Below are 17,276 nucleotides of genomic sequence, written 5' to 3' on the forward strand. Positions count from 1 at the left end.
CTTGTATCCTCATATTTTCATGTTTTTTTTAGAATAGAATTGCTAAATTAAATTAAATTTAATTTAATTATTATAATTAATTAATGAATTTTTGCCATTTTTATTATTACTTAAGCATCTAAGACTTTTTTTTTTCATTTTGAGCATTATAAACTTTATGGATAGTAAAGCTCGAAGTGTCTTCTTTCCAAAGATACCTAAACTGTGAATGTAGATCAAACTATTTAACCCAGGCTCATTCTGAAAACGTACCTCTATATACGTTTCTGGAGGCTGTGAAATATGACCCAGGAGGTATGTATATTTGCAGTTTTTGTGAATCCACGAGAGGCCGCTGTGTACGCTTTTTCAGATCTCAAATTTCTCTCGCGAGTGCCATTCGCACCTGCTGTTCTCCCATAAACCCACCAGAGGCCGCTGTTGACTGACTGAATGACTGACTGACTGACCAATCTGACTGACCGACCAATCGATAGACAGACAGACAGACAGACAGACAGACAGACAGACAGACAAACAGACAGATAGATATAACAAGCAGACAAAAAACAACAACAATACAGTCAAATACCGGCAGGTGCGTGTGTTTGTGTGTGCGTGTGTGTGTGTGTGTGTATGTAAAAGTAACTTGGTAAACAGTTCAGAGTACATACAAAAGGAACAATGACAGTCACTAAATGAAGCAAGTAACATATATAAGGAGTGACAACAATGCTAGTGATATAATGATAGTAATAATGACAGTAAACAAGCAAGAAATGACAACAGTAATAATTATTAACAACAACCACTACAATAATAATAATAATAATAATAATAATGAATCCCAAGTACTACACCAACTACTACAGAGAGTTTCTAATGCTACAACTATTACTACTGCTACTACAACCACTACTACTACTACTACAATGTGTAGTACTACTGAACCTATTACAACGAGTACTACCACTGATACTACTACTTAGTTAAACTATTATGTTTAAAAATGTGTTGTAAATAAATAATGTGTTGTCAAAAATGAATGAAGGCAAAACTAAACGAGTTGAATATGACTTACATGAGTCTAACTACCAGAATGTGTACTACTACTGAACCTATTATGACTACTACCACTGATACTACTACTACATCTACTACTGATTCTAGTATAGGAATGACGGCTACTACAACATCTACATCAACAACGTCTACTACTTCTGATACTACTACACCGACAAGGACTACTACTACTACACATCCACTACTTCTGATACCACTATACCAACGACATCTACTACTACAGATACTACTTCAACTACTACTTCAAAAACCCAAACTACAACTTCAACCACTACTACTACTACTACTACTACTACAACTACAGCAACCTGAATAATGACAATGGTAGAAATACTTGTAATAATAATAATGAGATAACAGGACAAGTCAGGACAGTACTAATAATAATGATAACAAAAGTAGAAGTAATAATATTAATGATAATAGTGAGGAGGTGAGCGGGGGTTGGGATTTCATTACATTAAATTACATTTTAAGATAAATCTGAATAATAAGCAGCTTTTTAATAGTAATAATAACACTGCTGTATTGTACTGTTATTATTTAAAGTGTTTAACATATTTAAAAGAGCTTACAGTTCCAAATGTTTGAACATTAGTTCCATTAACATTGAACTAGTTGGTTTTAACCGACTCCACCATACTATACACTTAAAATATCATTGCTGTACTCACTTTGGGAAACTGTTTTACGGGGATCAAAACCTTTTGTCCCAGTTTCATGTTCTTGTTGATGACCACATCGATGAACTTCTCGTCCTCTTTGTCTTCGTCTTTCTGAACCTTTTCGATCTCTGAAAGAGAGAGAGAGACAGACGGAGGGAGTTAGTCAAATCATTATCCAGGTAGAATAAAGGTTTATCGGAGTGAATCTCAGGTTCAGATAAGCCCGGATAACAATCCTGCCATTTGCCCGATGTCATTTGTACCGAGCAGTGGACTGTGAAATAGCTTCCATTGGCCACGCTGTAATTCAATTGGATGTGCTCATAATCATATCTGATAGACATTTGTGTGTGATTGGAGGATATTTCTGTCGGTGTGGCAGGCGTTGTGTGATTAGACATTAAAGTGTGTAAATGAGCTCTTCTCTCGCGCACAGAAGTCTTTGTTGTGGTGAGACACAGTAGGGTGCTGGATATTAGTCACATTAATGAGTTGTGTTTGTGGTGTGTGTGTGTGCGTGTCTGTGTGTGGGTAGTAGTATCTCTGTGGGTACTCGTCATTCGGTGCATTATTGGGTTCATTCTCAATGGGTTCATTGAGGTACTTAGTAGAAAATAGTATGAAAATGCAAGTAGAAAATGTGCACGTCCATTGCTCAACCAAATGCAAGTTTTAATATATGGAAAATGCGTCCAGACCAATGCTGAAAGGATTTTGTGTGTGCTATTTTTCGAGCTTTCATAATGTAGAAAGTATGTTAATATATATGGCATACAGACTATTAAAAAACTATACTGGATGAGGTAAGATAAAGCACAAGTTTTAGTTATCTTGAATTTGTGTGCAATAATTATGATGAAATATGAATGGTTTTACTTAAATGACAACAATTGATGTGATTATTACAGTTGAGCAAAGCAATTGTGATTCTCAATTTAGCCATTATGCTACATGACGAAAATGTGACAAATGTGACTCAAACTGTACTAGAACAAAGCTTGACTAGACAAAAATAGAAAAAGCAGGGCAAGAACGGAATAGTCGCCATAACAAACAAGCAAACCTGTACAAACCCCTCCCCCGAAGCTATAAAGATTGACAATTGGCTAATATGACTGGAAGACACGACTCATGTATTTTACGTAACAAGTATATTGTTTTAATACAGATTAGCTACTAAATCAAAAAGTTACGAATTGCTGTAAGTTTGCGTCAAATGTAAGTGTTTAATTTATGAGAAAACGTAATTAGTTTACATATTGTCAGAAGAGTGGCTAATTCGTACAAATTCATATGACTTCATTTGTGCAGTTTCTAAAAAAGGGGCGTGTCTCTAAACTCCACCCCTAACCCTACCCCTCATTGGTGGATGAGCAAATCATACTAAATTGTATGAATGACATCGTATAAATCAATACGAATTAGTTACTAAATCAAAAAGTTACGAATTGCCGTGAGATTGAGTCAATTTAACATGTTTAATTAAAAAAAAAAAAAAACATTTTAATTTTACATATTGTTAGAAAAGTGGCTAATATGTACGAATTCATACGACTTTATTTGTGCAATTTCTTAAAGGGGGCATGTCTCCAAACTCCAAATTAAGGGATGAACAAATAATACTAAAATCCACAAATGAGATCTTACAAATTAATACAAATACGCCACTAAATCGAAAATTTATGAATTGCCATGAGATTGCATTTAATTTACGAGGAAATGAAATTATTTTACATATCGTCAGAAAAGTGGCTAATTGGTACAAATTCATATGACTTAAATTGTGTGATTTCTAAAAGGAAGCATGTCTCCAAACTCCACCCCTAACCCTACCCCCTCATTGGGGGATGAGCAAATTGTACTAAAATGTACAAATAAGATCAAACAAATTAATACGAATTCGCCACCGAATCAAAAAGCTAAGAATTGACGTGAGATTGTGTCAACTTTACATGTTTAATTTAATTTAAGGAAAAATAATTATTTTACATATTGTCAGAAAAGTGGCTAATTCGTACAAATTAATACGACGTGTCTCCAAACTCCACCCCTAACCCTCATTGGTGGATGACCAAATCATACTAAAATGTACAAAAGAGATCGTACAAATTATACGAATTCTTAATTTGTGTGACTTCTAAAAGGAGGCATGTCTCCAAACCACACTCCAAACCCCCTAAGATACGAATTGCAGTGAGATTGCGATTAATTTATACATTAAATTTACACGAATTTTACATATTGTCAGAAAAGTGGCTAATTCGTACAAATTCTTTGGACTTAATTTGAGGGATTTCTAAAAGGAGGCATGTCTCCAAACCCCACCCCTAACCCTTCCCCACATTGGGGGATGAGTAAATTGTACTAAAATGTATGAATGAAATCGTACAAATTAAAATGAATTCGCCACAAAATTAAAAAGTAAAGAATTGCCATTTGACTATGTCTAATTTACACATTTAATCTATAAGGAAATGTAATTATTTTACATATTGTCAGAAAAGTGGCTGATTCGTACAAATTCATATGACTTTATTTGTGTGATTCTAAAAGGAGGCGTGTGTCCAAACTCCACCCCTAACCCACATTGAGAGATACGTAAATCATACTAAAATGCGCAAATGTGATCGCAAAAATGTAATCAAAAAGTTACGAATTGCCACGATATTGCATCTAATATACATGTTTAATTTACAAGAAAACGTAATTATTTTTGAATATTGTCCGAAAAGTGGCTAATTCGTAAAAATCCACACAATTTATTTTCTGTGATTTCTAAAAGGGGGCGTGTCTCCAAACTCCACCCCTAACACTCATTGGGGATGATCAAATTGCACTAAAATGTATGAATGAGATCGCACAAATTAAAATGAATTCGCCACTAAATCAAAAAGTAACGAATTGCCTTAACACCATGTCTAATTTACACATTTAATGTATAAAGAAATGTAATTATTTTACATATTGTCAGAAAAGTGGCTAATTCGTACAAATTCATATGACTTAATTTGTGTGATTCTAAGAGAAGGTGTTTCTCCAAACTCCACGCCTAACCGTCATTGCGGGATGAGCAAATCATACAAAAATGTGCAAATGAGATCATACAAATCAATAAGAATTAGTTACTAAATCAAAAAGTGCTGTGAGATTGCGTCAAATTAACGTGTTTAATTTACGAGAAAATTTAATTGTTTTACTTGTCAGAAAAGTGGCTAATTCGTACAAATTCATGCCTTAAATTGTGTGATTTCTAAAAGGAGGCGTGTGTCCAAACTCCACCCCTAACCCAACCCACATTTAGGGATGCGTAAATCATACTAAACTGCGCAAATGAGATCGTAAAAATGTATACAAATTAGCCACTAAATCAAAAAGTTCAGAACTGCCATGAGATTGCAAGAAAACTTTTTGTCCGAAAAGTGGCTAATTCGTAAAAATCCATACAACTTATTTTGTGTGTTTTCTAAAAGGGGGTGTGTCTCCAAACTCCACCCCTAAAACTCATTGGGGGATGAGCAAATTGTACTAAAATGTATGAATGAGATCGCACAAATTAATACGAATTCGCCAATAAATCCAAAATTTACGAATTGCCATGAGATTGCGTCAAATTTACGCCATTAATAGTAATGCGAGTGAACTATCTTTGTATATTTATAGTCTTTAGCGTTTTTTACACAATAGAAGGAGATCTGTTGGTGTTTAATGTTTTTTAATATCCTCTGAGGGCGGGGTCAACCTGTCACTCACATGACACAAACATCCAATCATTGCACAAAAGGCAAAATCTAGCTCCGCCCTATATCGTTTCTCTTTATATGGTCTAGAAATGGAAAGACAATCCATGCCAACTTAAATTGTTCCAAATCAATTTCCCATGGAGAAAAATAAATGGGATTTCCACAACAGCATCTGTTGAGAAGCCTGTTTCCATCTGTTCCCAACTTTTCCGACAAACATTCCCAAAACTTACCCTGGCCATTAACCCTTAATGACATTTAGTGCACTTCAAAAGAGTTTAAATATGGATAACACTTTTAATGTTCTTTTCTACAATCTGTCATCTTTTGATGTTTATTGCGCTTTAATATTCAACACTCTGTTCCATAATTTGTGCTTTGGTGAGGGCGGTTTATGCAAAATTAAGACATCCTCCAGTCCCTTGACTAATAAGAAAATCACTTCTTACTTAAAGAGTTGCTTTCGTATGTGGTTTAACTGCATCTCCGTAAATTTGATACCTATAAATGGCCATTATTTAATACAAAACCAATAAGACAACTCGATTATATAAAAATAGAAAAGATCTGACCTGTTTAAATGAGATAAGACCTAATAAGATCAGCCAAAACTGTTGTCATTCTGTAGGAATGCATTACTTAAACCTCTTACAGCCCAAGGTGTTTTTTACATGCATTTTTTATTTCTCTTTGCTATTTGGCTTATTAGAAGCTAATTAGATAAAAAACCTAAGTATTATCTTTTGATACAATGTACTTTTAGAGAAAAATGATGTCCATATATGTGGACTCGTGGTCCGAATTGACATAAAACACTTTTTCCTGAATTTTTTTAATGCATATTTAACATAGAATTTTTTTTTTAACTTGCTTTGATTATCAGAGAGTTAAAAACAATTTTTTTTCCCATTTTGGACAGTTAAAAATAGTGTTTGGGACATTTCATTTGCTGCAAAACAGTTGCAGGATGACACTGTATGTCTGTAACAAAATATAAAACATTTAAAGTATATTAAAAGCCACTTAAGAGCTAAAACATGCTGTCCACATGTCCTAACCTAGGAGGTTAAATATACACAAATCATAGTAATATATCTATTCAGCAATACTCTTTTAATACTTATGTCTTAGTGTTGCATATAATCGCCAAAAGCGTAATATTTCATGGCAAAAATAACTAGAATATTAAGTAAAGATCACGTTCACTGTAAAAAAAAAACACCAATTTAAGTGGATTCAACATAAAACAAACAAGTTGTCTCTGAAAAAATCTTAAGAATTGTGTTGTTTGTGAAAAAATCTTAAGAATTGTGTTGTCATTTTAAAACAGTAGTTTGAACAAGCAGCAAAAGTCTCATTTTGAATAAAATGAAAAGGGGGCGTGTCTTCAAACTCCACCCCTAACACTCATTGGGAGATGAGCAAATTGTACTAAAATGTACAAATGCGATCATACAAATTAATACGAATTCGCCAATAAATCAAAAATTTACGAATTGCCATGAGATTGCGTCAAATTTACGCCATTAATAGTAATGCGAGTGAACTATCTTTGAATATCTATAGTCTTTAGTGTTTTTTTACACTATAGAAGGAGATCTGTTGGTGTTTAATGTTTTTTAATATCCTCTGAGGGCGGGGTCAACCTGTCACTCACATGACACAAACATACAATCATTGCACAAAAGGCAAAATCTAGCTCCGCCCTATATCGTTTCTCCTTATATGGTCTATATGAACACATTTAGTAAATTTCCTTCCGTAAAATACATCAAAACTTATATTTTTATTAGTAATATGCATTTTTAAGACATAGATTTTTTTTAAAAGCATCAGATTTCAGATTTTTAAATAGCTGTATCTTGGCAATACATAACAATTATCATAACAAACCCTACATTAATAGAACGTTTACTTATTCAGATTTCAGATCATGTGTTACTCTCATTTTTCAGAAAAGCACTAGTTTTCTGATCTAGGGTCACATTTATATCAGTGAATATAAAAATATAAATATATAAAATAGTAAGTATAAATTCCAATATTTGGTTGCTATTTTTTTATTTTTTTGTCAATCAAACAAATCAAACCATTTTTTTTTTGTCAATCAAACAATCAAACAAATGCAAAGCCATCTGTTAAGCCTGCTATATTATCATTTGAAAGCAATTTTATATAAGTTAGTACAAAATAATAACTTGATACTGTAAATTTGACGCTGCCTGGTTTGAGCGTGTTGTCGTGTCTCATTTGGGAATTGCGTTTCCAAATGAATCATAAAATATCAAACTAATATGTAACTGTGAGCAAATGCTGCAGGCTTTCCTCACGGAGTTCCTCGGGGTCCGCAGAGACAGCAGATTCACTGGGGTGTGCTTCATCTCACTGTTTCGTGTCATTATTCCTGTAGTCGAGGGGCACAAAACGCACCCAAGAGAATACTGAATAATATACACATCCCTACAAAGACAACCAGCAGCTTATACAGCAGAATTCCATCAAGAAGACTGCGACCTATACAGTGCTAACTAAATCTAAGCTCTGAAAAAGCAGTCATATCTGTATTTTGTATTTAACACACACACATACACACGCGCTCTGGCCAATATACCTTTATTATTTATTTATTTATTTATTATACATTATTTATTTATTTATTTATTTATTATTTATTTATTATACATTTAACCTATAGCGCATGTCTTTTGTCTTGTGGGGGAAACCTGAGCCAGCACAGGGAGAACATGCACATTCCACACAGATATGCTAACTGGACCAGCCGGGACTCGAACCAGCGGCCTTCTTACAGAGAAGTGACAGTGCTAACTACTGATAGCATATGACTGAGTTTTTGTATGTTATGACTAGTTAGAACTCTTCGATTTGATAAAGTCAGAAAGAGAGAGCATACTGTTTGCATATAATTGACACAGGCATTTCTAATAGCTCATAGTAACATGCGCTAGCTACCTCTTCGCAAGGTTTTCTGAGCTCCCTCTACATCAGTATTCTCAGGATGATGAATTAAGGCTCCGGCTACTGTCGTAGAGATTACTACTAATGTTTAAGTATAGTACTTTAGCCGATTTTCCAGTATTGGTTCAAATGGTTATGTTTCATTCCATGCTGATCCGATCTTGTCAGCACAGAAATGGTTTTATATTCCGCTGATAATGCTACTCTTTGGAGTGTAACACAAAGACTATAGAATACATAAGATGCGTCACTCGTTTAGTTTTGAATGGGAAAAAGTGCAAAGGAACAATGACGTCAATTTGTATGCAAAAAACGGAAGCCATTTTAGCAGTTCCCGTTCCCTCGTCCCAAAGTCAATGGGTTTTTTTCAAAGGGATTTTAATTAAATCGCTCAAATAAGGTCTGTGGCTAAAACAAACTCAAGATACTTTCATGTTTTATTCCACGACATAAAACACATCAGTTACAGCACACACTTGATTTTTTTTAATCGGTTATGCTTCTTTAAAAAGACGGTTGCTATCAAGTTGGTAAATGGGACTACAGGCGCTGTCGGAGACATTATACGTTATCGAGCTGAAGTGGTCTGGAACGCAGCTCGCTTGTGTTGGGCATCTGGATTTGTCTGTTATTGAAGTATTTTCATGAATAGTATTTTATAGTTTGTAGTATTTTTCTAATTGGGAATTTACATTGTGTGTAGATAATTCCTTGACTTGTAAAGACCGTCAAGACAGATTAATTTGTTGATCATCTATTTTAATTAAAGGATATGAAGATACTGCTTACTGCAGCCTGTCTCCTTCCTGCTCTCAGTAATGTAAACGTGTGAATAACTGTGTAAAAATACATCCATATTAAATCAATTTAACATGATCAATACATTTTTCGTTGGTTTTTTTTTTCATCTGAACACATTTAACTGTGTCATAACTGCAAAATTTAAACTCCTCAAAATGTATAGCATATGTGACTGTATGGGCTGCTTTTCGCTGTACTTCGTGACAAAAAAAGAATATTGAATGTTGTTCTGTGTCCATGATAGAACTTGTCCCTCACGCCTCTGTCGTCTAAGGTAAGCGGGCTGTGTGCACGCGAGTGATACACGTATTTAAATACGTCTTATCATAATACTATGTAGACACATTTACACATACAGTTTTAAAACTTTTACAACAACCATAAAGCAAAACAAAATGTATTTCCTTCGTAAAAACTATCCAAAAGGCACGTACAGTAGGTCTACTGTATGTGTTTTTGCGTATTTATTTGTTTATAATATATAGCGTGGATTATAATATAATAAACCGAGGGAGTGAATCTTTGTCACGAACCATATTTCTAAAAATAAGCTTAAAACTATGTCTGTAGCAGGGTGGTGCTGACATCACAGGAGAGCGCCCTAAAGGCACTGTAGTCCGTTTATAGCCTAATGTTAGCTTTTCAATTCTTGCGTTTGCATTTAAGATTTAAAAGTGCTAAAAGTTGTATTTTCGTGTGAGGATTATCCAGCTGGACAAAACGTGTAAGTGTAATGAACAGTGTTTGAACACAGAGCTTATTATTCACAATCTTTTAAAAGCCTATGGGAAAACCCAGCCTGATCTCACGAGAAAACGTAAGTATTTTACGTTTTGACAGTTTAGTGGCTAATTCGAGTTCAGTCGTACGAAATTGTACGATTTTTAAAAAGGAGGCGTGGCACCTAACCCCACCCCTAAACCCAACCGTCATTGGCGGATGAGCAAATCGTACTAAATCGTACGAATTAGATCGTACGAATTCGTACGAATTAGCCACTAAATCAAAAAGTTACAAATTGCCGTGAGATTGTGTTGGAAAATCCTATGGGGATTTTATCGAGGGAACCAGTTTTATGCTAGCAGCCGATTCGCCTACAAGGGGATGTCATAGTTCATCCACTCCATATGGCGAATGAATGCCCCGCCTTCTAATAATCATCAATAGCTATAGACTGAGGATTCTCCAGGGCAGGGGTTTGGACCAGACGTGAGTTTCTGAAGATTTTGTGTGATTCTAACGTTTAGAAATGCAATTAAAGAGTCAGTTGTTTAATTTTGCAGATAATTTCTAATATGAAATTTAATCGTAAGCTTGTCAAGTGTAACAGGTGTTATATTATATTTATTAATTTCACTAAAAATTCTCCTTGTTATTCATCAATTATTTTTATTTAATTGTGTATTTTCAAAGTTGTTCTTTAAATATCTTATATTTCGGAGTTAATGAAATCATAGTTGTGTTTGTTTTCTATGTATTGGTGTATTTTGGAAAATTGCGCGTGGCCCCTTTAAGTGTCGTTTTCCGGTTCCGCCTGCTCTCACTCAGTTCGCGGCAAACGCGATTGAGGAGAGGTGAGTTTTACTGAAGCTCCGGTTAAAATATAGCATATAAGTGTTGTTTATCATAATAACACATATAATGTTGTTCTAAATTGCATTACATTGATGTTTAAACATGTATGAGAGGTTGAATGTATATGAGGCATGTATTGTAGGTAAAGTTTATAAGCATGAATGTGCAAGCTTTGTAGTGAGAATTATCCCTTTCACTAATAGGTTGGTGAGCTCCTAAGGAAGACACATACTCAGCTTTGCCATTTGTTTGCTTTATTCATGCAGGTATGTGTTTACACATGTGTTTATGCTTCTGTTATGTTTTTGAATTTATGTATAATGTTTCTTTTTTTTGGTGTATGTTAAACACACTTCACCTTTATTTATGTCAGTTCGCGGCAAACGCGATTGAGGAGAGGTTGGTGAGCTCCTAAGGAAGACACATACTCAGCTTTGCCATTTGTTTGCTTTATTCATGCAGAATAAAAGCCTGTTGATTCCCATATGACTGGTTCCTTTCGCCTAATCACAACACAACGCAGAGTAAAGCGAGGACCGGTCACATTGGTGCCGTGACTTTCAACTGATGAGTCATCATGGATCCTGCTTGATCAACGCCGTTTGGTCGCCGGGGTTTACTGCATCGTTGGACATCTGATTTCTGCTGGTATCTGTGTCAAGAGGGAAGAGGTTGGACATTAACCCGTGCATACAGAAAAAAGAAGCTGAAAGTTTGAAATTAATCTTACCAAAGACAGTAGGAAAAATATAAAGGACTAAAAAAAAAAAAAAAAAAGAGAGAAAAGAAAAAAAACAATTACTTGTGAATTAATTTTACTTTAATGATTTGACTATTTTTTGTTTTATCAACTGTTTATTTTTGGTGATCATTATTAATTAAGATGTCACAAAAGGGTGAGAAGACAGATCTTTCAGCTAGTAATGGGTTTGAATTGGGTTTTGCTAGGGGGCGTATCTTTGGTGAACTTGAACATACCCCACTAAGAAGAGCTGTTAATTTTGGTAGTCCCAATTTTTGCTCTACCCGTACTTCTGATAGGGTGCACAATAGTGAACAGTGTGTAAATGCTGATTCACATGATAATGAGTGCAGTAACACTGACCTGAGTAGTTTGATCACACAGCTGGCTCAACAAATAGGTCAGTCAATATCTGACCAGCTGAAAAAAGGTAGTGAAAAGAATGAAACTATTGATAATCAACCACAGAGCATAAGAACGAGCCAGGTTCTCACTGAGTCACCGTCTCTCAATTTAACTGGTATGAAGCTGGTTATGAAGCCTGATGTTAAGGCACCCCCCTGCTTCAGAGGGGATGGATCTGACAAATTGACAGTACATGAGTGGGAAGAACTCATGAACATTTATCTGAGAAAGAAAGGCATCCCTCTACCTGAACAAGCTGATGAAATTATGTCGAACTTAACAGGCAGAGCCAAAGATATAATAAAGATTACTCTTCGTAGCAACCCATTATTGCAGCCGCAAAAAGACCCAAGAGTTGTCACAGACATACTCAAGCAACATTTCAGTGATTTGACATATTCTTCGATGCCGCTTGCTGATTTTTATGGTACCTTACCTGTTCCGGGAGAAACTGCTATGGAGTACTGGATTCGGCTTAATAAAGCTGTTGATATAGCAGATGAGTGTTTGAGGAGACAGGGACGAAGTATTGAAGATCCCAACCGTGAAGTGACGATGATGTTTGTTAAATACTGCCCTGATCATTCTCTTTCTGCCATCTTAAAATTTAAGACTGCTGATAAGTGGACTGCAGCTGAAATACAAGAACGCCTTGATGAATTTCAAGCTGAGAAAAGAGCGCAGATGAAGGCACAGTCTAAACGTTCTGCCTTTATGAAGCCTGTTGCCACTTATGCTCAAGCACCGACTTTGGATGGTGAATTGTCTGGGAATGAACCAGATGTATCAGCAGGTCAAAATGTGTCACTGTCACCACCATCAGTTCAGTCAAGTGACAGTTGCACACAGTCTCTTATCAATCTGCTTGATCGTGTGCTGAAACAAAATGCACAGACTCCATCTGTACCTGAAGATTATAGACATGTGAATGTGAGACGGATGTTTTGCAAAGTGTGCAGAGCTACTAATCATTCTACAGTAGCGCATTGCAGAAGAGAAGGTTTGTGCCTGTCTTGCTTTGAATATGGACACAGAAAGAGAGAGTGCCCGAACTGGAGTAGTCGACACAGTCCAGACGTAAACTACTCCTCACAAGGAACTGGTCCGTTAAACCATTAGACCCACATTCGGTGAGGGGATGTGTGGGTGATGATGAAACCCTCATAATGGATCTGGAACAACAGTACGAGAATGCATGTAATGCAGTTTCTGATGATACTCATGTTATATACACACAAAATATACAGAAAATAAGGCCTTTTGACGATTTATTCTATACCTCTGTGATTGTGAATGATCACTTCCACTTGAACGGAATGCTTGACACCGGCTCTATGTCCTGTACACTAAGTGAAGCAGCCGAACAAAAGTTGCTGTCTGAAAACGCTGTTTTGGATAAGAGAGCACTCCCGGAGAATATTGTTCTTGTGGGTGTTGGAGGTAGGACGGTGCAACCAAAATGCTTGTACGAAGTTAACATGAAAGTTTATGGCATTTGCTGTCGAGTTCCAATTCTTGTGGTCCCAGGTCAGCACGATGATTTGATTCTCGGTACTAACTTGATAAAACACATCGTGAGCAAAATGAAGAACACTGATGAGTACTGGGATTTCATATCACAGAGTCCCACACAGCTATCACAGGAAGGGGAACACTTTTTGGATGTGATGTCAAATATCACACGCTGGCGACATGATGAGATCCCTCACAAGATTGGAACAGTAAAACTCCACCGTGCTGTTACTCTTGCTGCTAGACAAGAACATTTAGTGTGGGGTCGACTGCCTAGTAAGACTCCATTGTCCCTAGGGAGCACTATTTTGGTTGAACCAACAACTTCCAAGACTATGCCAAGAAACATCATGGTTGCACGGGTGATAACATCTATGTGGGGTGATAGGTGGGTTCCTATGAAGATAACCAACTTATCTGACCTACCTGTCACACTGAGAAAGAATCGGAGACTAGCAGATGTTTCACCTTGTCTGGCTGTTGAGGATTTCCCCATCTTGCAGGGCACTGGAAAGATACAGATGGTTAATTCAGAGATACAAGCGAATACAAGTTGTAGTTCAAACTCAAAACTAAATGATGTTGGATTGGATGAAATTGACATCGATCTCTGCAAAGTCACAGATGCATCTAAGGAGAAACTGGTTCAGTTATTGATCAAGTACAATGATGTCTTTTCTAAACATTCGTTAGATTGTGGCGAAGCCAAGGAATTTGAACACTGTATCCGACTTACAGATGAGAGGCCTTTCCGATTACCATATCGTCGGATTCCTCCTGCCCATTACCAAAAACTGCGGCAAGCGCTAACTGAAATGGAGGAGCAAGGGATTATTAGAAAATCTGTCAGCGAATATGCATCACCGTTAGTGCTTGTATGGAAAAAAGATGGAGGTCTTCGCATTTGTACAGACTTTCGGTGGCTTAATGCAAGAACGCTCAAAGATGCTCACCCACTCCCCCATCAGTCGGACTGCTTGGCTGCTTTAGGAGGTAATAATTTCTTCAGTACGATGGATCTAACCTCAGGATTTTATAATTTGCCCATGAGGGAACAGGACAAGAAGTACACCGCTTTCGTTACTCCTATGGGGCTACATGAGTACAACCGCATGCCCCAGGGTTTGTGCAACAGCCCAGCTTCATTCATGCGGATGATGCTTAGCATTTTTGGAGACATGAACTTTAGCAGCTTACTCTGCTACTTGGATGATTTACTTGTATTTGCATCTACTGAGGAAGAAGCTTTGAACAGGCTGGAAATAGTTTTCCACCGGCTTAGGATGCATCGCCTAAAGTTGAGTCCCAAGAAGTGCCAGTTCTTGCGTGATTCAGTAAAATTTTTAGGCCATATTATTTCTGGAAGCGGCATTTCTGTGGATTCTGCTAAGGTAGATGTTATATCTAAAATGTCCAAGTCACAGCTCATGGAGGAGGATGGTTGCACTCCATCACCAAGAAGAATTAAGTCATTTTTAGGAATGATTTTTTACTATCAACATTTCATTCCTAATTGTTCTGCGATTGCTAAGCCCCTCTTTGCTCTAACTGCAGGTCAAAAGAGACGAGGTAAAGTGAGATCTGGGAAGCATGTTGGCACATTTCGGAAGCTGAATCCTAGTGACTGGGTAGATGAGTGCGATGTTGCTTTCAGCATGCTTAAGGAGAAGTTGTTGAAATGTGCTGTTCTAGCACACCCTGATTTCTCTAAACCACTCATTCTCTCTATCGATGCATCTTTGGATGGGCTCGGCGCCGTGCTTTCCCAAGTTCCAGCAGGGGAAGAAATAGCCAGACCTATTGCTTTCGCCAGCAAGACCTTGAGTGTGTCACAGAAAAAGTATCCTGCTCACAGGCTTGAGTTTTTGGCTTTGAAGTGGAGCGTGTGCGAAAAATTCAGCCATTGGCTCAAAGGGCACACCTTTACAGTTTGGACTGACAACAATCCGCTTACTTACATAATGTCAAAGCCAAAACTTGATGCCTGTGAACAAAGGTGGGTCTCAAAACTAGCCCCTTACTCTTTTGATATTAAACATATCGCAGGAACAAAGAATGTGGTGGCTGACAGTTTAAGTAGAGACCCGTTTGCGAGAACAGTTAGTCACAGACTCATGAATGAGAGCTACAACCATCTCCTAACTGAAGCTGATGCCGTTAAGGAAGATGGTATACAAGATGCGTTTCGATTGAAGGTTGAGTGCCACAAGTGTAATGATCGTGTGGAATGTCTATCCAGATATGAGCAACCATGTGACTCAGTAGTCATCAAGACACTTTGCCAAGTCCATGATGAGTGGGAAACTGCTACATTTACTCGTGCAGTCCAGTTGGCACAATCTGTCTGTCAGGTTGCAGCTGCTAACCAAATCTCTCTACTTGGATTTTCTCATGATGAGTTGCAAAGGAGTCAAGAGCTTGACAGTACTATTTCGAAAGTTCTCCCTTTAGTAATTCGGAAAAGACGCCCTTCTCGACGAGAAAAAGACCAGTTGGATATCAGAGCTCTGACACTCATAAAGCAGTGGGATCGTCTGAAAATCCAGGATGGGATCTTGTATAGAGTGACAAAGGACCCAGTAAGCAGACAGAAACGCCACCAGTATGTTCTCCCTCAATGTATGAAGGAAAAAGCTTTGAGTGGTCTCCATGATCTTGCTGGTCACCAAGGACAGGCTAGAACAATTCATTTAGCACGACAGCGATTTTTCTGGCCCAAGATGGACCATGAGATTAAGGAGTATGTCAAGTGTTGCAGGAGGTGTATTCTGGCTAAAACACCTGAGCCAGCTGCCCGAGCCCCACTGGAAAGCATAAAAACTTCTGCGCCAATGGAGTTGGTTTGTCTTGACTTTTGGAGTGCAGAGGATAATAAGCAACGTTCAGTGGATGTGTTGGTCTTGACAGATCATTTCACTAAGCTCGCACATGCTTTTCCTTGCATTAACCAAACAGCTAAGCAAGTCGCTCGGAAGTTATGGGATCATGTGTTCTGTGTCTATGGTTTCCCTGAGCGAATCCATACAGATCAAGGCACAAATTTCGAGAGCGAGCTTATCGCTGAACTTCTGGCGCTTTCTGGTGTCTCCAAATCTCGCACGACTGCCTATCATCCTATGGGCAATGGCATCACAGAGCGGTTTAACCGAACATTAGGGACCATGATACGTTCATTGCCCTTGAGATCTAAGGACAAGTGGCCACAACAGATACAGACTCTGACTTTCGCCTATAATTCAACAGTACATGAAACAACTGGTTATGCCCCTTTTCAGCTTATGTTTGGGCGCATACCACGGTTACCTGTGGATGTAATGTTTAAACAAGTTTTGAATGATCCTGTAACTGTTGATTATAGCAACTATGCTGCTGCATTGATGTCTCACCTTTCAGAAGCAGCTGAAATTGCCCAAAAACATGCCACACAAGAACAAAACAAACAGACTGAGATGTATAACCGCAGGATGAAAGGGGTACATCTACACTGTGGAGACAGAGTGCTGATTGCCAACAAAAGCGAAAGAGGCAAACGAAAGTTAGCAGATAAATGGGAACCTACCGTATATACCATCGTGGATAGTGACCCTAAAACACACATATACAAGGTGGAGGATGATAAAGGACTGACCAAAGTGGTTCATCGAAACATGCTCTTGGATATTAGTTTCTTACCTGTAACACTTCCAGAGGAGACATCAGATGAATCAGCAACTGAGGAGTGCTCAGATGACTCAGAGTGTGAGAGCCTATTGTCGAATTCCACTGATTGTCTGGAGGATGAGACTTCTAGAAACAAAA

The 17,276-nt window shown here is 37.4% G+C and overlaps 1 protein-coding gene across 1 annotated transcript in view; it reads right to left on the bottom strand.

The window, feature by feature from the left end:
• Positions 1 to 17,276, bottom strand: part of khdrbs3 (KH domain containing, RNA binding, signal transduction associated 3) — a 278,892-nt gene that overhangs the window by 107,363 nt on the left and 154,253 nt on the right. Inside the window, exon 2 of the mRNA XM_056479532.1 lies at positions 1,737 to 1,855. Coding sequence (XP_056335507.1) covers positions 1,737 to 1,855 — 119 coding nt within the window. The remainder of the gene's footprint in view (positions 1 to 1,736; positions 1,856 to 17,276) is intronic.

The sequence above is a fragment of the Danio aesculapii genome, chromosome 19, assembly GCF_903798145.1.
Source record: "Danio aesculapii chromosome 19, fDanAes4.1, whole genome shotgun sequence".
Classification (NCBI taxonomy): Eukaryota; Metazoa; Chordata; class Actinopteri; order Cypriniformes; family Danionidae; genus Danio; species Danio aesculapii.